The 24,957-nt window shown below is 41.8% G+C and overlaps 1 protein-coding gene across 1 annotated transcript in view; it reads right to left on the bottom strand.

The window, feature by feature from the left end:
• The window catches only part of AGBL1 (AGBL carboxypeptidase 1), a 263,620-nt gene that overhangs the window by 83,255 nt on the left and 155,408 nt on the right, over nt 1–24,957 (bottom strand). Inside the window, exon 22 of the mRNA XM_050978551.1 lies at nt 256–416. Within this exon, the coding sequence (XP_050834508.1) occupies nt 256–416 (161 nt within the window). The remainder of the gene's footprint in view (nt 1–255; nt 417–24,957) is intronic.

Genomic DNA, 24,957 nt, shown 5'->3' with positions numbered 1-24,957 from the left:
CTGGAAAACAGAGAACAGGTAACTTCTCTTTCACATTTTTTTTCTCCCCATGGATGGCTCCAGGGCATGGACCCACTGTTTCAGTAGTTTCCTTGGAAGTCAATTACATCTGAATTCCAATTACTCTCCATACACTGCACTTCCAAAACACAAATCTCAGACATAAGGAGTCCATTTCTGCAGATTTAAACCCAAAACATGCCCCACCAACTCCATTCCCACAGCAGAGCCCTCTGGATACAACATTCATACAACCTTTGTGCCCTGTCTGTGATCTCCTCCTCCAGATCCAGCAGGAGGGCTGCCTGAGCCATCAGCTCCTTGCTGCAGGGCAGGGATTTGAGGTGCAGAATCAGCAAACCAAGGCAAAACTTGCTTCCCATCTCCTCCAGCTCCTGCGTTCCCAGCTGCAGGCCCTGATGGAGAGAAGCACAAGGTTTCATGATTCCTACATATGGAAGTTTCCCCTACAGAATCATTTGTAAATTAATTAACAGCCCATGGTCTACAGAAAGCTATCCTAAAATAGCCTCTGTTCTACAGCAGGGGAAACAGAGGCAAATAGTTTAAATGTCTCAAATAAATTTTCAGAAGTCGTTGTAAGAATTAGACTTAAGAATTGGACCCCAGGAGAATCTGACTGTAAATCCACTTTAACAAATCATCCAGTTTTTCTTTTTCTTTCTAGAGGAGATGTCTACCTAAGTAATGGGGGGGAAAAAAAAGTCCTGTGATTATAAACACTAGGCAGTGGCAAAGATGGAAAAGGGAACTGGACAAGGGAAGAAAAGAGAGGAAGAGATCCTTAACAAGTTATGAATTGTTTTTTAAGAAAATCAGTTGCAAGGTAATTGCAAAATAACAGACACTTCCAAGGAATTTCTCAGCTTCTTAAAAGCTGGTGGCACAAACAGGGTTTGGATTATCGACTTCATCTTTCAAGAGAGGAATTCTCCAAGCTGTGGATCCTTGCTGGCTGTGAATGGTCTGTGTTTGGTTTTACACCAAGGGCATCAGAGTAGGTCAGTGTAATTGATGGCAGTTTCATGCTTCTGGTAAGAGGAGGGCAGGAGACAAACAAAGCTCAGATAAACCAGAAAGAAACTAAAACTGCAGAGTCCCCCATTTTGGCACTTAGAGACTGCATCACCCATCAGGGGCTGGACCAGCTGCTGCCTCTGCCAATAACAGCCCTGTGTGGTGTTGCAGCAAAAAACATCTCTGCAGCCAAGCTCTTCTGAGACTCCCAGCTCCATTCCCAGGCTGTTTCCTTAGCAACTCTCAGGAGTCCAGAATAAGCCCTGACCCTAAGCATGGTGTGAGCTGCACATCACTCTCCACTAGATATTTGTTAGTGAGCATCTCATGGGTACTGAACATATTCTAATTTATATTATAAAACATAATGTGTTCAGTAATCCATGACAGGGGACGGAGCTCTGCTCTTTTTCTATATAAAGTTATTTTTGTAAAATGCTTTGGGATCCTGGGGTCTGAGCACCTCTGTATAGCTGGAAGATTATTTCTGAGCCAAAACCACACAGGTGGATGGAAGAAAGAAGAGCTTTCACACATAAATGTCTGCAGCTCTCATGAGGAGTTTTACAGTGCATTTTTGTTAGAGGACAGAAAATATTTGCACAGCACCACCATAACTTCCTCTCTAGCAGGTCCAGCACATGCAAATATCATCTGGCATAAAAACCTCCCTCTCTGATCACAAGCACATTTTCCTATGGACAAGATATTATAATTCAGTTTATTTTCTGAGGCCCTGTGAGCAAAGCATGAATCCCTAGTTATGATGAACATAATCCAGAACTCAAACATGTTCTGAGTGGCTGAACAAGGAAGGACCTGCTCAGAAGAGCACACTCAGTCTGAGGGAACAGCCTCAGTGCTAGGCAGGGTCTAGGGCCCCAAGAAAACTGACTTTTGCCCTCTGAACATTCTCTTAAGCATGTTTATCACAGTGGTTAAATGTCTAAGATTCTCCCCTTATTCACCTCTACTGCAAGTTTTGCCAAGCAAGATATGGGTACAAAAAAGTTTAGTAATAATTTATAAGAAAAACAAAAATATAGGGAGAAGTTTATGGGAACTGAGGGTCATTAACACAAAACAATAAGAATGTTCAGCAGCTCTAAACAGATTCCTAAATGTTTTATTATTTTATTTTAAAAGACTTAAGATACTGTAGTGTGGCAGAGTTACAACCAGCAGGCAGAAGTGGTGACATTTCAGAGAAAAAATATGTCATTTCCACAGCAAGAGAGTTATTTTCTCAGGGGCAAAAAACACAAAGAACATCTTGAGGCTTTCCCTGGGGTGCATCTCAGGGTCTTGCTTCCAAGATTAAGGCAACATACTAAACAACTATCAAGGAGATGCAAACAGTGCCTGAGCTGAAACTCAGCCTGTGGCTTTATGACTCCCTAGAGCTTTACTCAGGATATGGAAAGGCCTTAAGAAACTATGAAAAAAAGAATAATAATAATAATGTTAACACTATAACACACCTCAGAAGCCTAAGACAGTAACTGTTCATGCACTGAAGTCAGCTGCTGGATGATGCACCCATATTGCTTTGATGTTAGACAGCTCAGGAGTAACAGCTAGAGACTCTGCCAGAGGATTGCCTGTTAGCATAATTTATTCACTTCAAATGTGGACATCTATTTTTTTTAACTCAGCCAATTTTCTCTCTCCTGTCTCCCTCCCTCAGCTGAGAGAGGAAGGAGCTGGAGGTGCAGAGCAGGACTGCCATTAAACTGAAGCTGAGGACAGGACTGACATGTTGAACTAATGTTATTGATGGCATCTGCCAGCAATGCCAGGACCTGGTGTAGTGGGTAATAATCAGTCCCACCTGCATTACTGAAAGGGAAGCCTGACCTCCAGGCATTTCCCTTGTAGCCATGTGGCACAGCCAGCTGCAAAAATTTTGAGATTGTGTTTACAACTCAGATTTATGAAAATATCCTAAAAGAAAGAAAAAAGGTAGAAATGCTGCAGTCTGGTTTGGTTGAGGAGCTGGTAGGAAGCACAGCTCCATGGCAGGGAAGCTATCTGGGTGTTACCAAGTGACAATACACGGTCTGTTTGTCACAGCTGTACAGGAGGAAGCTACTCTGCCTGCCAGCACCTCCCCTGCAGTGTCCTGCCAGCCTGGATTCTCAGTGACCCCATCTTCTTCTCTGGCACAAGGCTCTGTCCCCTCCTCTGGTCACATCTGTGTGACCAGTGGAGCATGGTGCAAAGCCTCTTATGCCAAAAGGATCCAGGTGAATTCTGAAAGAGGAAGAAGCAGCACCCCTGCACCAGAAAGCTGCAGATAATCTCATCAGTCCTAATTAGTCCAGCCTCAGAAACATGCTAACTACACCACCCTACTTTAATGATCAGCTCAAAGCTCCAGACAGGTTTTGCTCTCCATTGCATCAAAGTACCAGTCTGGACCAGCTTCACAGAGGAATGTGATGCACCACATTCCTCTACACGAGGCAAATTGGTCCCTTGGGCTCTGTCATGCAATAATCTGCTGCAGACATCATGTTAAGGGATAACAGGTTAATTTTTTCCTGGCTATTATGGAGAGTAATGGAGCTGAAAAACTTTTCTTAAACCCTTTTCACTTTTTTATACTGCAACAGACGGAATGGGAGGAGGTGATGTCTAATAACAGCCCAAGTTTGAGTTATGTTTATTTTCCATTGTAATACAAAACAGGGGAACAAAAATAAAAGACTTATCATTTAGCCTCAACACTGTCAATACAAGTTTTCCTAAGCAAAATGGATCAAATTGCATTGGAAAACCAGTTCATTCATGCTCAGCACTGATGCATAAAATGAATAACCACAACTAAATATTTCCAATATCTCTCAGCTTGCCCTCAAAATACTTCCCAGGCTAAATGACAATGTAATGGAAAAACTTTATTATTCATTACTCATGTGCTTTAAATACTCCAGGAGACAAAGACAGTGATAGTTTTGTATCACAGATATTGTTGAAGGAGGTGGAAAGACTCCAGGAGTTAAATTAGAGATTTCTCCACAAGGGTAATGAGAATTACAGTAAAATTAGAGCTGGGAGATACTAATAAATACAAGTAGAGAGAAAATTTCAGAGGGATCAATTTTTTCCTAAAAGGGATTTTTGACATTCAGCACAGCCACATCAGTGGCCTCTCCTGCTTTAGGTCACTGTTCAGTCCTTGGGGCAACAGCTTTTCCCTGCAAACCCACTTCCAGTCAACACATATACACACACACTTACAGAATATTCCCTGCATCTCAACAGCTTTACACATGCACAATGGCTATGCCCTAAGGCCGGGTATAAATAAATTGACAGTCTGGTTTCTCACTAATTCCATCAGTGAGCTCTCCCTCGGAATACTAATCAAAACCATTTGGAAGCTCTAGAGGACAAACTTAGGGAGCTGAATGAAACATTTGGTGCCTGGTGTCTGCAGCCTTAATTTTAGCTTGAGCCAGCCCTGAAGGTTACTGTACTTCCAACCCCTGTGAATGAAAATACACAGACACCTGGGTTACTGTACTTCCAACCCCTGTGAAAGAAAATACAGACACCTGCTGGGGACCTGGCTATTTGGACAACTAGGACAGCAGGGAATAACCCAGGTTTTCTCATGCCCCAGAGATCCCACAGCAGCAGGAATGGTATGCAAAACAGATGAAGTGGAGAGGATGGGAATTTGGGCCAAAACATATCAGGAAGATTAAGCGAGTGGAAAAGGCTGAAGATGCAAGGGAAAAAATAAAGCAGGCTAGCAGGAATTTCTAGAAAGATGAGAGGGACTGGAGTTAGAGACAGGAGATAAAAGGGTGGGGGAGATAAAAGGATGAGAAAGAAGAAAGGGCTGTTGAGGTCAATGGATGCTGATACAGAGGAATGATAAAAAGAAAAAAGCTAATGGCAACCTTGACCACCTTGGCACCCTTGGGGAAGTTGCCTTGCTCTTCACATCTGTCCTCATTACATCTGGTGCTCTGCCCACATGGTGAGGAGAAAAGTCCTGACTTGCTTTGAACCTCCTCACAAAACTTCTGCTGAGCTCAGCTGGTGTTTCAGCTGAGCAAACTTCAACAGCACAGAAGTAATTATTGTTTTAATCATTCAAATGGATCTTTTACTATTAAAAGGTATGTATGTCACAGGCAGCACTGTTCAAGGAACAGACTGAAAGGGAAGATGAAATGCCTTCTCCTTCCAATCTGCTGGAGAAAGAGTCCTGGACAAACTGCTCAAGAAGAACTGGGGATTTAACAAACAGAATTTGTTGCCAGTTTCTCTAGAAAAAAATGGTTATTTAGGTTATGAATTCCCCAGTTGTATTGTGGGGAAAGGTACCTTCCTTCTTTCCATTGACTAGCTATTTGTCTGACATTTCCATTTCCACACATTTCCCCCTTTCCCTCACAGTATTTCCACAGCTGTTTCCCTCCACCCTTTTCTCCTTTCCCAAATTTCTTCTCCTTCTCTGTTCCTTCCTCAGCATCCTTTATCCCTCCCTTAAACATCTCCCATGAATGACTCAGTATATGGCAAGTTCATCATGTGCTGGAGGAGCCAAATTTTATTAGTGTTGCACCTGGGCTCTCTTTTTTCTTGGCCACTCTGCTGCAACACTGCTGCTAATGTTTTATGCCAACAATTTGCAAACTACACAGGATGGAGACAGGGGTGGATTTAACTTCCCATCTCCTTAAAGATTGCATACACACACTGAGGTAGTAGTTGGACAGGGAATAGCACAATAACTTTTTTGGTTTGGGTTTTTTTTTTTTTTTTTTTGTTTGGGTGTTATTTTGCTTGCTTGTTTGTTTTTCTGGTTTGTTTTGGTTTGTTTTTTGTTTGTTTTCTATGGGGCCATAATTGTGATGGGTGGTCATGTCAGGAACAAAAAAGAGAATGACAAATGAGGATATTTTCCACCTATGCAGACAAACCATGTAGAAAGATGCTATTCTTTGCAGAGTTCTTGCTTTCCAATAAAATTGAGTAGTACATTGGTTTTCTGTCTCATTCATTTCCTTGTGACAGGCTGGGGACCTATTTTAGGCCCTGGATGAACCTGGACTAAGCTTATCCCTCTCTGCAGACACTGAACAATCTTTCTCCTTGTCCCACAATGTCTTTTCAAACAGAGCTGAAGAGGCTGAGGGAAGGCCAGGTTAGAGCTGCACACTTTAGTGGAATCTGCACTGTTTCACAGTAACAGGATCAGGAGTGCCTCAAGTTCCTATCCAAGGACTGCAGACAGTTTTGGGGAGGAAACCCTCCCTGTACCATCCAATGAGGATGGTACAGGGAGGGTTTCCTCCCTGTACCATCAGAGAGCAGAGAGAGCAATATTTTGACTGTAGACCTAACCAATGCCATAGGTGATGCCATTACTTTAAATAATAACAATAATTAAAAAAAAAAAAAAAGCCAAACACCCCAACATGCTAATTTCTAAAGAAATATAAATTCTGCTCCAGGACACTTAAGCTGCCAAGAAACAGAACTAGGGACTGTTCAAGTCACACAGGAATTCTGAGGCAATGCAAGGAAATAAAGCAATTACCAGTTACTGGAGGCTATCAAGTGCTTTGTTCTAGAAAGCACCTTTCTTCCCCATGCTCCCAGTATTTCCAACAGGCTAACTGGTATCTGATGATGCCTTGAAAATTCATCAGTAGTCTCACCACAACCTCCTCTCACATATGTTCCTTTCCCTGCTATCTGAACTCTGTAGAGCATGGAACAAGTCACAGACAGGTTATAGCCTGAGGTATCTGGAGATTAAGTGTGAGGTGGGGCTATGTCTCAGAATCTGTGTCAAATGAATTAGCTTTTAAAAGCAGTTCAGGAAAGCAAGAAGCTGAAATTTTTCAAGTCCTAAATTGGCAGCCTAATCCCTGGATGACTTTTCTTCCCCTCTTATTCCACTTAAAAGTTTGCCTCTATAAATAATTCTGATGTACAGAAAAGTAAGCAGACTCTTGGCCCACTCAAACCTTTTCATCAGCTATGAATTTACCCAGTTTGGCCATATTTCACCATGGGTGTAAAATAATTTTCTAATCCTGGCTGGTGATCATCACATGCCTTGGAAAAAATGATTTACGATACTTATCCTGGCTAATGTAAATGTAGATGCTACTCAAAGTGTCAAACCCACTTTAAAAAATCTCAGTAAGGTATTTGTCTTCATAATGCCACTCACAGTGGGGATCCCCAGGTTAATTATGTGTTATACAGAGTCAATTGTTGCATCTCAATTTCATGGAATAGTGATGCACAGGTTTATTGTAATACACAACATTTTGTGGTTTATCTGCATGGTTTTCTATAGTGCATTCTATTCTTTCCCAGGTGAAAATATTTATTACAGCAAGATTAGTGTGCTTTAATTCCCCATCCAAAATGACACACCAGGACCATGGAACCTTTCACTTTTGCACCAACACAGGGACAGGGGCACTAGGACAGATTTAGTGAAAGCCATCAGACAACAGCCCAGCTGCTCCAGTGTGACACCCCACATTACCTCCATCCCTCTACTGCCACACTAGATCATCGTGGAGTCTAACAAACCACTGAAACTGTGTCTTGGCCTGGCAGCAATGTCAGGCAGAGGAGAGCCCTGTGAGGTGTGTTCTGCTCCCTGCTGAGCCACCCCAAGCCCCCCAGCTCAGCAGAGCCTCCCCAGCCCGCACTCGCTGTGCCTGCTGCACACTGCTGCGCTCTCTGCACTGCTGAGCTTTATTCCTTCCCTTTGTCATCCAGCAGCTCCAGGATCCCCAGTGCTTTCCCTGGATTGAAGCTGCCTTCCAGGCCACTAAACACTTTCATCTGTTCCCTCCAGCCCATGTGTATCACTGCTTTGTCTCTTACAAAGGAATGACCCATAACACACACAGTACTCCACAGGAGGTGTTAGCACGCTGGTCTATAGGGATATTAGAACATCTTCCAAGGCTCCCTGTTTCTTCACACAGGCATCTTACTCACTTTTTTTTCTTTATTGCTGCTGCTTCACATGGCACAGACATCTTTATCAAGCTGTCTTTGTAATAGCTACTTATGTTTTCCTGAATGGTTAGAGCTAATTCAGAGCCCAGCCATGTGTCTGAATGCTTTAAACTATTCCTTCAAACAGGCTGCACCCTGCCACTGCCTATGTTTCATCTTCCATTCTAGTACCCACAATCTTTCAGCCCTTCTTCCCACGGTATAATTTGCATCAGCTGCTAGCAGCAGATCTTATTATCTTATTATCTCCTTGTCTTCCAGTCATTCAAATTATAAATACTGACCAGCACCAGTTCACAGAGTGGTAAATGGATTCATCTTACATTTCTTTCCATCCCAGAGTTGCCTTATCCTACCCACTTTTCCCAGCCTTTTAACTAGGTTTTGACTACACATGGACCCTTTTATTCCTCATTCCATAACTCCCCAAATTTCTTTTTTTTTTTCTTTTTCTGGGAGCTTCTCCTTTCATCAGCTGTGACTCATCTGGGATGCCCACTGATACCATTCTGCATAAAAATTAGCCTAGGTTCATCCTTGAAAGCCATGAATGAAACTTTATATACTAATTTCTCATTTGTTCTCTAGCTCCTACACTTCTTTAAAAAAAAACAAAAAATCATATTGTCAAGGCCCTATTAATTCTATTAATACTTTCAATTATTGGGTTTTGTTATCCCAGTGTTAGTCCAGGTCCTGTGGACCACCTATTGGTGGTTCTCCCATGACATCAGATAAGGTTTTAAACATAAGGAATCATAATTATGATTATTTACCTTATTGAACCTAGTTTAGACAGTCAACTGCTGAGTCTGCTGGCCAGTTTTAAAGATTTCTTTTTAGTGCTTCAATTTCTTCATTTCCTTACAACTCCTAAAGGAAAAAAAAAATGTAACTCACCTAATTCTGTGAGTTACAACCTTAATCAAATATCAAATAACAGAGCAGACAATGTGCAAGCACTGATTTGTGTACAAAGCAGCCAGCATGGTCCCACAGCATCCTGCTCTGTTCTCATCCTGGCTGCCTGCAAACTCTGCCAGGGAACTGTGGCTCCAGAATGCATCCAAATCTCAGCCTACACAAACTCTAATTGTTCCAGTCCTTGGAGTCCCTTACTGTTTTCCAAATCACACCTTGAAGCATAGAAGCTTACTTCTTTCTTCCAGGTCTAGGTCTGCTCTCCACAAAATCCCTCGTATCCCTCTGCCAATGGCCTCAGAGCAGAGTTTCCACCTGGGGGTGGCTTTTCTGGGCACATCAGATGGCACAAGGCAGCTTCCAGGGTGGAATAATTACATGCACATGTCCAGAAGAGATTATCTTGAGGCCCTCTGTGTGTTGGTCTCCTTAAAAACTTACTTTAAATAGGCCTTCACCCAGACCCCGACAGGTGAGAGGTAAGGACACAGAGCAATCCACAGCCCTGCACCTTCCTCTCCCATTTCAGTTTTCATTACTGTAACCTTTCATGCCTTCTATATCCATCCCCTTATTCTGATACATGTCAAGAGCTACCTGAGACTTTTTTCCTAAATTATAAATGGCTCCCCCAGGCTAATTTCTTTTTTCCATATCACAAATTCTCTTTGGTCAACTTCAACAAACACCATCAAAGCCAGCCTTCCCACCTATCCCTCCCTACAACCTCAGCATCAGTGACAGGAAGCAACTATGATTCTACAATTTATTGTATTAGCACTTCTAAAACAACAAAGGAGGCATTGATTTTCCAAGCCAAAGGCACATGGGAAAGCACAAAAAGCCTCTCTGCCCAGCTCAGATCAGAGGAAAGAGACACTGCAGAGGAGAGGGCTTCCCTCAGCCTGGTGCCTGCTCCCTTTGAAGAGGGAGGATGGAAGTACAAGCAAGGAGCTCGCTGGCTGTTCTCTTACAGGTGGCAGTGTAATCATTCTGACACAGGACCCTTCTTGCAGCTTGTCACATTTAACAGAAAAATGGACAATAACAGGGAAAATATGACCCTTCTTTTTTCTTTCTTTCTTTTGAATGCTCTATACGAGTCACCTGGAGAATGGCTGATAACACTGAGGGTAATTCAGGCAAAAGTAGTGCAGAACCCTCTCTAATGTCTGCTCTGATTTAATATAGGTTCACAAAATGAACATGTAATACAATAACACCACAGAAAGTTACAGAATACATGAGAAAGCTGGGTCAGAAGGAGATTTCACCAGACAGCCCAAGGGCAAGCTACTAATAATTTCATTCAGAGGCTGGGTTAGGAAGGACATCCTGCAATGAGTCCCAGGGATGTGATATCCACAGCCAGAAATCAGAGATCAAGGAGGTCCTTTCAGGTGAACCAGCTGCCATTAACCACTAACAAGGGTTTGCAGGCCTGCAGAGCCCAAAGGTTCATTTCATCAGAGCCCACTTGTCCAGGGGCACAAACTAAACTGAGAGCCATTAAGATACATATGCTGGATATTTATACCTTAAATTTCATTGGAAAAAAATATCACTAAAAGGAAAGCAAAAATGAGGACCAAAAAAACCTTCTAATTTATTACAGGAGATAGGAACTTGTGGTGCTTGTCCATGAGGAGCTGACCTGGAGCATGCAGATGATTTTAGACATTTGGACATATTCACCCAGGAGAATACGGGTCAGAACTGGCAACTGGATACAAAGTTTTGCAAACCACCTGTCAGTATTTTCCCTTCTATAATCCTACCAGCAGAGAGTCAGTTTAATAGCTGCATTCTCTGTTTTAGGAGAGACAGAGACAAAGAAAGTTTTTGAAGATTGAGAGGAACAGACTGAAGAAAGGCAGACATGTTCACAGACAGAGAGCTATGGTGAGGAGAGGAAGCTCTCTCAAGTGGGGTAATTGATGTGACCCCCAAAAGCATATGTTGCCCCTTGTTCTGCCATGAACATGTCCACATTCACTTTTTCAGAGATGCAGACTAGAAACAAGCAAATGGAGGGCAGCTGACAAATGTTTCACCCAGAGGGAACATCAGGTGAGGAGCACACAGGACTTGTAAAAACTGACTACCAGTTTCTGAGTCTTTGAAAATCTACTGACCATTCACAGCAAAGCAGACAAACATTTATCAGCAGAGAGGCTGACTCTAGGTTACAAGCTCTCAGGATTTTTCATCTTGCAGATGTACTACCTGAGAAAATTTGCATATAAAAACATACTGGCTTTTTCTTAGGAGTCCTTTTATGATTTCTACTGAAAATGATAATCCTCTGTTTGTGACATTGCAATCATTTCTACTACAATCAAGTGTTCTGTCCAAAAGGAGGATTATTGCTTCAGTTTGGAAAGTGCATGGACTTTCAGAGGAGCTAAGGAAATTTTCCCAAGAAAATGACCTTGGTAAGAGAGAACAAAAAGGACAAAGATATAAAACCAACACTACATATGATCAGAACTGCCTCTTCCAAGAGGCATCTGAAGCCCATTAAGTTCACAAAACCTGATATTCCTACAGATGAGGAGATGGAGACAATGGAGACAAAAAAAAGCATCAAGACATTCCTCTGTACTGTGCTATTCCAACATTCTCTCAGGTTTTTCCTTTGACAAGCTATTAATGTTTTAAAACTAAACATCACAGAGACATATAGAAAACCCAGAGCAGTTTTCAACTCCATCCTTTCAGCAGTGTCCTGTGGGGAGGAGCATCTCTGCACATGGCGCTGAATGTCAAACAACTCACTTAAACCTGTGCCTCTGGCAGCTGCTCAGAAATCCACAGAACAAACAGTTAAGAAAAAGGGGAAAGAAAAAAAAAGTAGTCTTTGTTTTTCTGCCTTTTTTTTCCTCTCAAGAACATAATTTAGCACGACTTTCCACAGAATAATTTGCATGGGATTACCCACAATGCAGTGCATTATGGTAATACATTTCAGCCTCTGATGCATATTGGACTGACAGTGCTAAGAATCTGTTAAAGGAAAAATAAATGATACAGGATAAATGATGATGTAAGACAGGACAGTAAACATTCCACACTTGTGTAATCTGCCAAATTTCAGTCTAAAACTGGCCTAAGAAAGAGAACAAGACTATTGTGCACTCAGAACAGCTTTAGGGAACGTTCCCAACTCAAGCAGAAAACAATACCTGACTGAGACATGGATGCAATCACAAAGGAGTGGAAAGTACAACAAACCAGAACTAAGAGCTGAACAGAAGACAAGGAGAGATTTTCTTCATTTCTTTGATTTCCCAGTGGGTAGCACTGGAGGGAATATTCCTTCTTGCCCATCCAAGGATGGATCAGTTCACTGCACTTCACTACACACATTCACTCACTCTGCCTTCTGCCCCTCTCCAAGCTCTGCTGCATCTTCTGTTGCTGGTAGCGATCCCTAAGAGATCCTGGATAGATTCTGTGCTCAAAAACAGCTGTCCCAAAATGCTGAGCCTCAGGGCTGTGGGGTCAGAATCCAAACTGCTGACACCTCCTTCCTGCACTCACGGATGGCAACTCAGCCCTTCAAACATTTCCTTCTGATGTTTTCCAGAATTGGTCTTGCACTTTCCCGTAGGAAATATCCACAGGAAAATAGAATCAAATATTAACTCTCCCCCTTCAATCAATTCCATACATTGTTTTCCTAGTATTTGAAGCAATCAGCTATCACTCCTCAAAACCTGAACTGAACTAAGTCTTTTGCTATGCAATGGAGAGCCATTTATCTGGCATGGAGACTTTCCTGCAAAGCCCTCAGACAAACAGGAGCAAAAGGCAACAAGGAGGGAACAAATTATAGGGCTGGTCAAGGGGAAGATATATGGTGAAAAGCAGGATTTTTCCATCAAGGTCTCTTCACTAGTCCTCTCAAAGCTAAGTCACAGAAAATGAACAATATAAGGGTTGAGGCCAAATTATATTTGCTGAAGAGGAGTTATAGAGATTAGTGTATTAATTAATTGAGACAACGATGTCAGCAAGGGCCTGACCTTTATTCCTGCCCTAGTAAGATCTTTGTCCCTGGTGACTTCCAGCCTGCATGGTGAAGCCATTTAGATACATCCCTCAATTAATCTCAGGATACCCTCTGGGATGCAGGAGAGCAGCACTGAGAGCTTCAAGCAGGGATGCTGAATCAGAGGAGGAGTAACCCAGTCAAAGGCACCTCATCAAGGGCATTGGCAGAGCTAGAGAGAGAGCCCACAATTCTCTTTACCTCTCACACTTCACCCCTCGTGGATAGGAAAAAAGCTCTTTGAATGTATTAATCTGGGATTCTGCCATACTTTATTAAAAAAAAAATATAAATCAGAGACTAACAAGAAATAAAGATTCGGTTTCAAAAAAAAAAAAAAAAAAAAACACCGCAAAACCACAGTAAAGAGCCTGGTTTAAACAGAACTTGCATCATTTGTATTCTGTGATAAAGAGCCAGCAATACATGAAACTTGGACAAAATGACAAATACTACTGAGACCAGGACAGCAGCCAGGTCTTCAGTCACATCCTGCTTCTCCCCTTTCCACAGAGACAAAGTCCTTCCCTCAGGCAGATGAGCTGCCCATCCCCTGAGCTCCTGCCACTCTGACAAAGGATCTCCAGAGTCTACAAGGGCAGCTGGATGACAGGACACCAGGTAGGAAAAAGAGCTGGTGCTGTCTCACACAGCAGGATGGACAGGGGTGGAATCTGTCAAGGCTCAAGAAGACAATAAACAATCACAGTTTTTCAGAGGCAATCAGGGGACCAAAAAGCCACATGAGTTGAGGAGAGAGTGGTGATGCTCAGGGATGGATGCAGCATTGGAAGGTGCCTGCTGCTGTCGGAATAGATGTTGTTATAGTGACTGAGAGCCTGAATTTGTTTTGCCTCCCAAGCAAAAGCAGCAGACATAACAGCCCATCAATCTTGCTCACAGGTTGCATTAGTGCAGACTCCTGTCCACAGACTGAATTCCTGGCTTCACTTGGGGCCCTCCTTGTCACTGCAGATCCACCAGTGATTCCTAGGCTGGCCCCAGTCACCACCACTGGACCGGATCCTGTTTCACTTGTTTGTGCTCCTGGCTTGACCTGGTTCTGCTCATCACCGTGGACCCGCTCAGAGACCTGGGCTCTGGGTCAGATGTGCCCATCCTTCACAGGCCTGCTCAGCTGCAGGCTTGGCTGGCAAGGAGAGACATCTGGAATTAACTCAATTTCTCCCATTGCTTGCATTGCACTTAACTCTTCTCAGTGCAGGCTCCAAATTCCCTCCACTCCAGATGAGTAATAGTGCAGAGGCTGTAGCTTGGACAAGAAAAATTGTTCCCTCAACATGTCTGTCTATCCCTAGCTGAGCTGAACCTGCCTGTCCCTTCCACTTCAGTCCTGATGCTGGAGAAAGCTCAGACAAGAAGATCTCTGGTGTGAATGGAGCCTAGACTGGCACGTACTCACCTTTGTTCCATGTTCCTCCATTTAGAGGTTACAACATCCCAAACTACACACAAACTTCACTGCATTACACTGCGCTCACTTGTCTGGCACCTTCTTGTCCATAAGGAGCCAACACCTGTCACCTCTCATCTGTCATATTTGAATTTGGTCAAAACAATTTTCCAATACAAGTAAGCCTTTAACTTTAGGTGATGAATTAATTTTCATTAAAGCCTGCAGGGTTACCTCATGTTAGAACCCAGCCACAAAAATAGATTTCCTTTCTTTTCCCTAGCTATTGTTGGCAAACATTAGTAATAGTGAGAGAAGCTATTTCGGGACTTTTATTGGTCCCGAAATAGCTTCTCTTGTCTTAAGTTCAGACACAAAGGAAGTAATTGGCTGACAGTGGAGGAAAAAGCACTAGACATGGTTTTCAAGAAAACACCACTTTCTGCCAAGCTCTTTATGCACAATTTCACTGGGAAAAAACCCCAACACCAAACCCCAAAACAATAGAAAACCAAAAGGCTTTATTAACTGCTACTAACAGAGACACATCTGTGAGGATGAATGAGAGAAAACAGCCCATATGGAAAGTTCTGTCTCAGACTGACAATCACCAATGTTCAAGGACACATCTCTGAGACACAGGTACCATAACAAACACACCTGTTCAAAACTACACAATTAAAATAACTTGTTCACCATGTACAGACACACCAGTCTTGCATACTTGGAAGTGTGAAAGAAAGTGCTTTGAACTAGTTCATTCATGTATGTGCCCACATTCAAAGTCTTCAGCAAAGACAAGTCTGCACTCAAAAATATTTCCTGCACACAAGCACTCCACCAGTACAAACACACCTCTTGTGAGTCAGGAAAATACAGGCTGGAGCTAAATAGAAGCACACAGAGATTCATATCTATTTCTCTTCTAAATCGTGCACACAGTCTTCACTCATTTATTAACACCATGCTAATAATTTCTGTTAATTAGTGTTAAAATGGAAAAACACGATAATGCAGATCTCGGTCCTTTACAAGTGAATTAATTACACTCAGCACTACCTGTCACCCCCAATACATACAAAGGAGGAACACAGATTTTTTTTTCTATTTCCCAGGCATTTGCTTCACTGTAACTAGGATTTATTCATCAATGAGCTAAGAAACAAGACAATAAAATTCACTAAAAGGAAACATAAAAATTAAGCCCTTTCCCACAAAGCCACGCTGAGCAGTACAATCACTCAGACTCTTCCAGACTCCTAATGAAAATCAAAAATGATTGGCAAATGATTTAGGAAAAATATAACCTGTTCTTTTTCACTTCTTTGTCTGGGTGTGGAGACAGTACATTTGTCAGCAAGCAATGGATGATGCAGCTTATATCATGCATAATCATAAACTTGTGCTGTGTCTGGTGCCACTAACCTTGCTGTGCATCCAAAACCCACTTAGGATAACGTGCAATCAGTGAAGACTAAGTCCTTATTCAGTCCCTGAGTGTTCTTGTACCAGGTTTGCTGTGGGCACAGCCATTCACAGGGAATAATCACCCACTCACACAAAAACCATCAGCTCATTACATGGGTTACATGTGGAATTATTCTCTCCATGTACCCTACTACTGATTTTTCCTTCAAGTGGAAAACAAATTCTTTACAATCCCTATAGAGAGAGACTGAGCTCTGTATACATAACAAATAATTTTGTGCTGCTGTACAAAAAAAAAACCAAAAAACATGCTATGGGCAATGGAAGAAAAAATTCTTAAGGTTTTTTTTTTATTTTTATTTTTTCTCTTTTCCTTTTTAAATTCAAGAACATATACCTGAATGAGATGCATTTTGGGATTATGCCAAGTCTCAGTAGTATTGACACAGAAATATGGGTAAAACCTTTCTGGTTGTCTTGGGAGCATTCTGGCTGTCTTAAAGGAGAACGCCTTCAATTACTGATTCTGCCTTTTTGGAATCTCTTTAAGGTTTAGATTCTGGGTGAGGAGTTATGAGAGCTCACATTTAATTCAGTTTATCATAGCTGTACACTCCCAAATGAAATCAGTGGAACTGACTGGAAAGAGAGGATATTTAATGAAGCACCTTGGGGCTTCAAATATCTGTTATTCAGTCTTCATGAAATAAACCTCTCTTCAGAATTTTACATTCCTTTATTTCAACCAGTCAGGATCTCCAGCAAAGCCAGCCTGACCTTAAATGCCATCTGGACTGTACTTATGTATTCCAAACACACCGAGAAGAGCCACATGCTTCTCATTCTTGGGCTATATGAGAAGATAATAAGCCAAATCTCTACCACAATAATTTGATTCCTCTTCAGGCTGTGCCTCTTTTAAGAACATTTTCACGTGAATTCATAAATCTACCCAAGCTTTTCCTTTCCCAAAGAATGCAAAAAAAGATTTTTCCAAAAAAATATGTGATAAATCCTGATAAGATTTCTCCTTTCTAGCAATGGAGCCATTCATGCTCCACCAGTGACAGCACTGAGCCAACAGCACACCCAGTAAACTGTTATCTCAATTCCCTGCTAGCAAGGTCTAGCCTTGTAATTAGGATCAAGAGCATGAAGCAGTCACCATTTGCACATCTGTGGGATGCTGAGCATCTCTCTGTCAGCAGGCTGAGGGCCCTTCAATAGGCTCTGACTCCACATCTCCATGTCTAGCTGAAATGGCCTTGCTTTGCCCTGTACTCCCCTGCCACTAAATCCATCCACCTAATTTTAAATGCAAAATGTTTGTGCTGAGAAAGACATGCCTGAAAAGCTGCAGAAGACCCTAAAGAAAGGTAAGGAGAGTTAAGATATGAAAGTTCCTTTCCACCTTTTAATAAACGGCATATGAGGAGCAAGGAGGAAACACTCCAAGGGATAAGCTGTTCTCCCTGGCCCTACAAGCAGCAGGCAACAGCTCAAAGCAGCAGCTGAGACAGGCACTGCCTCTGCTGGTTGCTTTCCACAGCCCCTCAGGTCAATAAAGGTGTCATTGAACAGGAGGGCTGTGTGAGGAGGCTGCCCCACCCTTCTGCTCCCATCCTGGCTGGAGGAAGGGATGGGACAGAACCTCACAGGGCATTCATCTCCTTTGCTGCCCTGTGGGCTCCCACAGGCAAGCAAGAAATACACCAATGGCAGAGTTGTGAGCAGTCTGTCCTTCAGAGCTCTGCTGCAGTCCTATGCACCTCCACTCCAATTAGTTACAAATGGAAGGGAACTGAGAGACAGAATTCCCCCCAGCTTTGCATTTATTAAAAGGTCACCAAGGAAATGTGATTTTTTTTTCCTGTGAACAGATATCAGAAGCTAATGAAATCTGAACTCAGTCACTGCTGTGTGCTTCTTTTCAGTCTTCCTTTAGAATTGAGCTTCCTTTCCCTTTCACAGGCTACTGCAGACTCCCATATGTGCTATGGCAGGCAAGATTTAACAGGAAGGCTGAGGTTATGCACCTCTGCCTTCTTCCTACCCTACTTGCACTCAGTGTCACTTGGCAGCAGAATGACAGAGTTCATCATCATTTTAGTTTAGTTTTAGCACCTTTCCTGGTATGGACCCACAGGGAACATCTATGTGCATTCCACATATCCACACAAAGTACCTGCACTCGTAGTAGAATCATAAAATCATTTAGGTGGGGGAAGAGCTCCAAGGTCAGGTTCAATCTTTGTGTTAGGCAATGCTGATACCAATTACCTGTGTTTCATGTTCTGCCTATAAGCAGAGGTAAATGTGCACTCACACACGTACACACAGCCTTGTGCAAACCTTCTTCAAAGTATAATCTTTTATTTGCACACAGCCAGAATAAGCAAATCCACTGGAAAAATCATAATCATGTACATCCTGTCACTCACCCATGCTGCAATCCCTACAAACCTGCATGCTCTGTCCCCAAGCACACACCCTTCCTGACCCCCACCTCCAGGAATGCAAGAGGTCTTGGAATCAATAACCATTTACAGCCCTTCAATCCACCACTGTCAAGTTTGTTCTCCCCTGTTTGCAGTGACAGACAAGCAGAGTAAAGATGCAGGACATCAGTATGCAGAGGAGGGGAGGTGGGCACTGTGTCAGCATAAAAAGCAGGAAGACACTGCTGAATCCAGTTGAGGTTGTTCTTGCCTCCTGCAACCAACTGAGCAGAGCTGCCACTGTCCCAGAAATCTCTTGCTTTATTCCCAGAACAGAACAGGGCAGTAACCACAGGCCATTTCCAGAAATAACATAAGTGTTCGTAGGAAAATTCAGAAAGAATCCCATTCACCCGTTTCCAAAGCCTAAGCAATGACCTTACCCTCATAAAAATGTGCTGCATGATCAATATCATACCAAAATGACTTGATCCTATATCCTACAGAGGAGACAGCATGACACTAAACACACTTCAGGCACAGCAGGCCACCCTCAGAACAGTCAGGATGCTTTGCTGACGTTTTAAAGAGAATGAACGTGCAAATGCAGTTCACCTGAAAGCAGTCAATACCTCTGCCAATGGATTTCAACCAGCTTTGCAGCACCCAGAATAACCAAAAATCTGACAGTATTCCCAGAGTCTGACATGAGCTCTAACAGTGTATCTCTGCCACAGCCTCACCTGCAGAACCAGCACCTAAACATCCCAGAGCTAGTCAAGGTCAGCCCACAACATGGCCTCTTTCTCAAAACCCTGAGTTTGCCACTATCTATATTCAGAGATTGCAATTCTACATTAAAAACAAATCCTATTATGCCAGGCCTGAATCTTTCCTGGGCTTTCCTGGCATTAATATAAATATAATTATGGTTGTTTAATAAATGTACAATGTCTGCTGATGTATCTCGTTAAATCAACCACAAGAGTGAATTTTACATTAGTCCTGACAAGGTCTGTTTTCAAAACTGAATTTAATACCAGCCCCCAGTACAAATCATACTTCAGGGTACAAAAATCAATGGATTTGGTGAGAAGCAAATGTGTGAACCACAGAAGTTTTGGTGGCTTGTTGCAGATACCCAGCCTGTGCAACACCTTTACCTAGAGCCGATCAATCAGATAAGAAATTCAAGTCATTTCTGTGTATGTGGAGGTTAGCAGGGTTGTTCCTGACCCAGAAAAATCTTCAGTGCTCTGACCCCTGGAAGTCCTTCCAATCATTGAACACACTGGCTTGATCAGAAAAGTGACCTTTCTGTCGCTCTTTCCAAGCCAGCCTGAGCTCCACTTTCAGATCCCATTTATTTCATTCTCCCTCACTGGAAGAGACAGAAGGTTTGCTCTTAAAAGGTCATTACAAAATTGGTGTCCAGCTGCCTACTGCACACTCACAGATTTCATCTTGGGTGGAATGGTTCTGTCTGGTGGTACAGGCCACAAGGTTGACTTCAGGTGCCAATTCACCTGGTGTAGGAGAGCTGAAGGTTGTGAAGGAGTCACCAAGTAACTCAGGCTTGTTTGTTCGTGTTGTGTTCCAGGGCTGTCTCCCTTCCTCCCATCATGGCCAGCCAGCCAGGCATACATGCTCTGGGCCATCAGGGTTGTGCAGCCCTTCTCCCTAACTCACACAACAGATCCAAGCCTATTCCTCCTCAAGGCTAGAAAGAAAAATATAGAAAGGCAGTAAAAATAGAACTGGAAGTATAATATAATGTAAAAAAAGAGGGCTAAAGTAGACACCATTAGAAATGCTAGATTAATATTCCATTGTTTCCATGTAGAGACAGCAATTCAAACCAAATAATCTCACTTGACTTTCAATTATCTTGCAAGATAAAATCATTTTATCAACTAGCAGCTTCCCCTCCAAACCAGAACAAGTCTCTGCACAATCTGCTGAGCAGTATCTTTTAAACAAATGACTAGTTAAAAAAAGTGTATCTATGAAGAAAAGCAAACTGCCTCATGGATCCTGTGGCAAGAGAAAATCTATATATCTGTTCTAAATTGTATTTTCTCAAACAAGTGATCTCCAGCAGGACTAAGCTACTGTAAACTGGGCAAAATTTCTAGGCCTCTTTTAGCCCTGGTAGTACAGAGCTGCATTTCTCTCCCAAAATCATTTACAGTATCTTCCTCAAACTCATTATAATAACATCTTTTTCACTTTTGCTTTGTATGAATCTCTGATTCAATTTCATTGTGGAATTCAGTCATTACTTCCAGCACCCCCAAAGGAAACTTTCTGCTTTATTCAGAAAGCTAAGAGGAGTTGGGAAACAGAAAGAGATTTGGTGAGAAATGTTTTGAGAAAGATGCTTTGTTTAAGACAAAACTTCTTTGTGAGAGTATGACAGGATACAGGTGACCTTTCTCAGGAAGAGCTGCTCAGCTCTTGGGGGATATTTTTGATCAGACCCCACAAGAAAAATAACCTTTCAAGTTGAGCTCCCTCCTTCCCTATGAGGGATGGGGGCTGTTCTATTTTAGGTGAGTACCATTGCTCCTGGGTTGTGCAATTAAGTCTCTTTCTGGCTCAAGGAACATCTCATTATTTACACAAAATATTACAACTCTTACATGAGAAGCAGGGACAAGTTCAACAAAAGACCTTCTAGCAATCTAAATCCTTGCTTTGAAGCAGGCAGACTGGAATCTGAGTTTTCTTCAGCCAAAAGAGGGTAGTGACCTGCTGTGTGATCAGCTGTTTTCAATTTTTGCAAGTTATTTTAAAAGGCTGTGTTTTCACCCTAGTGCAAAATGGGAACATTGGCTTGAAATATCAGAAGATTTCAAAGACAACACCCTGCTTTCCCCAAGTACATATCAATATTTTTATCTTCCGTGGCAAAAGGTGCTGAGAAAGTGTTGACTGTGGAGATGATGACGACAATGGAAAATAAGGCAAAGCATCTTCAGGGGTGTAAGTCCTAGCACCAGCCTAGTAAGAATTTGGTCTCTTTAAATCCAATCCCTAAAACAAAAATGTTGTACTAGGACTAAGTATACAGTCAACAGAGTAGAAAGTTTCCTATTTCTGGGTCAGAAGTAACAAACTGAATAACTCTGTCTTATAGATGCCAACCTATGGCAGAAAGAAAAGGTTGTGAGAAGAGACAGTTTGTTCCTTTTGCTCTCAGTCCAGTGACCTAATAAATCCCAGAGGAAGAAATGATAAGGGCAAAGATAATCAGCATTTAGTATCATCATAATTGAAAACACCCAGCAAGAACCATAATTAACATGGAAAAGGGTGGAAAAATAAATGCCTCTAACAAATGTTAGGCACTACTTTAATAAAGGCATCTGTTTAAAAATCTCATCCATGCAATAATTTCCATAGTAGTGTTTCAAAACTTATTTTCTGGTGATGGTCTCAAATACTTTTCTAAGGACTGCCATGAATTTTTATTCTTTATCTTCTTATATCCATTCCCAACATTACAATGGCTCATGTCTATTTTCCCTATTCTCTTTGCTCAGGGACAATAAATCTATGCTATCATTTCTCACAAGATTATTTTCATGAGCCACATTTAGGGAAATGACCTCTACTCTTGTTTACTCATTACATTCAGAAATACTAGTAAATTAGTGCTAACAAACAAGAAACTGAGACTGAAATAACAGAAATGTGCCTCACTACAATCAATCATGTAGATTTTTCACCAGCATTATGAGTCACTGTCCTCTACACTAATTATTAGTTTCTTTTTGCTACTCAACCAGCATCATTTTTAACCAAACACATCCTTAATTCCTGATATAGAGAACTGTGCCTTTTTGGATATGCAACAAAATGCTTTTTTAGAAAAGGACTAAATTTCTATTCATAATATGTCAATTTTTTTTCCTCATGTGGTCTGCTTTAACTCTAATATATCTTCAGCTCTGAAAAATCACCATTATTAAGAAAAAAAATATACAAGAAAACGTGTTAATAGGAACACTGTCCCCTGCCTACATTAAATGTAATTGGGTCATGATCACTGGTGTCTAGGTAACCACAAACTCCCACAACAAAGATTAATTCATCATTTCCTGTTACAAAGTAGTCCAAAATAGAACTGCAGTAGATACTACATCTTTTGTGTTACATATTAGTCATCCTTAATGTTTGGAATCTTTAATAGTATTTACTGCTGCCACATGAAATCTCAAGTAGATCTCACCCAAACTGAAACCCATGGCTACACATTTACTTTTTCTGCATGGAATACAAGTGGCTTCTGAGGTAGCTTATCCCATTTTCTGGTTTAATTCAGTGTGCCAAGGAGGATCATTTCCTAGCCTTTGCCATCATACCTGCAGTATGTAGACCTGAATTATCAATAAATGAAGATGCAGCACACTGCCCCTCCCCTCATCCCAGCCAGACATGCTGCTGCCTTTTCTGTCCTCCCCAAGCAGGGAACAGACCAGTAGCAGGAGGTTTAAACTCAAGAATTTCAAAAATTTTCTTAGCAGGTTCCAGTGCAGCCAGTCAAATTACAGCTTATCAACAGAGATGATCTTTCAGTTAGTCTTGCTTGTTATTCTTTAGCAGTAGCATGGAGGCATTTGAGAAATTATTGCATCTGCAGTTTTTCCTGCACTGGTTCAGTTTATTTATGACAAGGTTTTTGAGTTTGAGCTGCATTTCTTTTCATAGGGCTTGCCCCCTTACCACTTCATGAGTGGTTAGTTCTCTTCCTCCAGAGTGCAAGGGACCCTCATCCATGTGATCTCCCTGAGCACTGGAACATGGCTCACTTCTCCTAAAAAGGGTCTTCTGCTTCAGATCAGTTTATGCAACCGATAATCATCTTTCATTCCTCTCTTGATTAAAAACATCTAAAAAAACTCTCTGGTAAAATCATCAAGAATTTTATCTTTCCTTTTCACCAAAAGCCCTGAAGAATACTATCATATAGAATTCTGCCTATTTCTCTGCCATCTGCACCCAAAATGCACCATCCAAGCGTGCCTTTGCATCTCACACTTCTGGTCTAGACAGACAATGCCGTGTCACATTGTGCTTGTGTTTACTCCTCTGTCCACTCTTGTTAAGTGAGGCTCATTTATGACAACTACTTGGTTGAAAGTATCCCAGTGGTTGCTTGTTTTGCAGCAAAAGACATTCAGAGATATCCTTCTAATTCTCTGTAGAGAAGAGTCTCACACAACATCAGCATTGAAAGTCTCTGAATTCTCTTTCTTCTCTTGGCTGTCAGTAACCAACATTTTTTTTAAATTATTATTATTTCTACTATCTTCAGCCCTGTCAGGTCTTCTCTGCTTATGACAAGTATGCAAATGATTTCTGAATTGTCCCCAATATCTGCATCTCTGCACACTGCATGCTGTGCCAAAATGTCTCTTTCTAGACCACATATCTTCACTTGTAGATCTCCCACCATCTGGCAGCACATGTATTCCTCAGACAAAAATTAGAATATAACACATCCAAGGCAGATCACAGCAGGCTTGGGGGGTTTTATTTCATCATGCATATGTAGTATTCAATGCAGGGTCTTACCTAAAGATAAGCCATAAAACTTCAAATTCCATCCCAAACTCTCCTGCTAGGCTTATCAACTTCTGTCTCAGAGTTCATCTGGCATAAGCATAGCCCCACTTTGCAAGTTTATCACACACAGAGGAACACATTTCTGCTCTGGTATTCAAAACTAAAGTGTTTACAATTTAGTTTGGCTTAATTTACTTTAGAAATGAGTTAAGCCAAATTTAATTAAGGCCACCTTAATTCTGCTTCAGAGTGTTGACATGGAGCTTAATGTGGTTTAGCACAAGAATTTCCACTTGCACCTTTAGCTAATTCAGAGGCACTTTCCTGCATGTTCTGATATAGACAAACTATTAAAGAATTAGGCATGTTTAATTAATTATCAAAAAAGACTGAAAGGTCACTTAGGTTGCATTGTGTAAATACCTTCAAGAGAACAAACTCTAAGTTACTAAAGGTCTCTCTAGACTAGCAGAGAAAAACAGCACAAATGCAGCTAAAACATCAGGCAGATGAATTCAAATGAGAATAAGGCAATCATATTTAACAGTTACTGACACCTAGAAAGTGCCAAGGGACCAGATAGATTTCCAATCCTGTGATATTCTCAAATCCAGCCTGGATATTTTTCTGTTTACACAAACACAAGTTAACAGGCTTTGTACAAAGCTGCCTGGGTGAAGCCCAAAGGCTTATCATGTACAAGAGGTCAAACCAGAAGAACTAACAGTCTCATCTAAGCATCAAAGCTTCATGAATTTGTTATTAAAATTCTGTTTTCAGTGCCTAATACCCTTCCCAGCAACTGCAGCCTTCCCTACTACAGGACAGGCTGCACCTGGACATGGCAAAGGAGGGCAGGAGCACAGAGCTCCCTTTGCTATGACTGGAATATTTTTGAAGTTTTCAGTCCAACCTTGAGACAGAATTACAGAAAGGCAGAGAGGCTGTGGAGCTGACCTGAAGAGAACACTGCTACCATATCATACCCAAGGAGCTGCAGTAGAAGCAAAATTTCCAGATGTGGACTCGTGCAATTCCCACCTTCTCTAGCTGGCAGACCTGACTCTTGCTCAAGGACAAGC

The sequence above is a fragment of the Serinus canaria genome, chromosome 10 (assembly GCF_022539315.1).
Source record: "Serinus canaria isolate serCan28SL12 chromosome 10, serCan2020, whole genome shotgun sequence".
In the NCBI taxonomy this organism is placed as follows: domain Eukaryota; kingdom Metazoa; phylum Chordata; class Aves; order Passeriformes; family Fringillidae; genus Serinus; species Serinus canaria.
The sequence above is the reverse complement of the archived record's forward strand: the minus strand, read 5'-3'. Positions and strand labels throughout refer to the sequence as shown.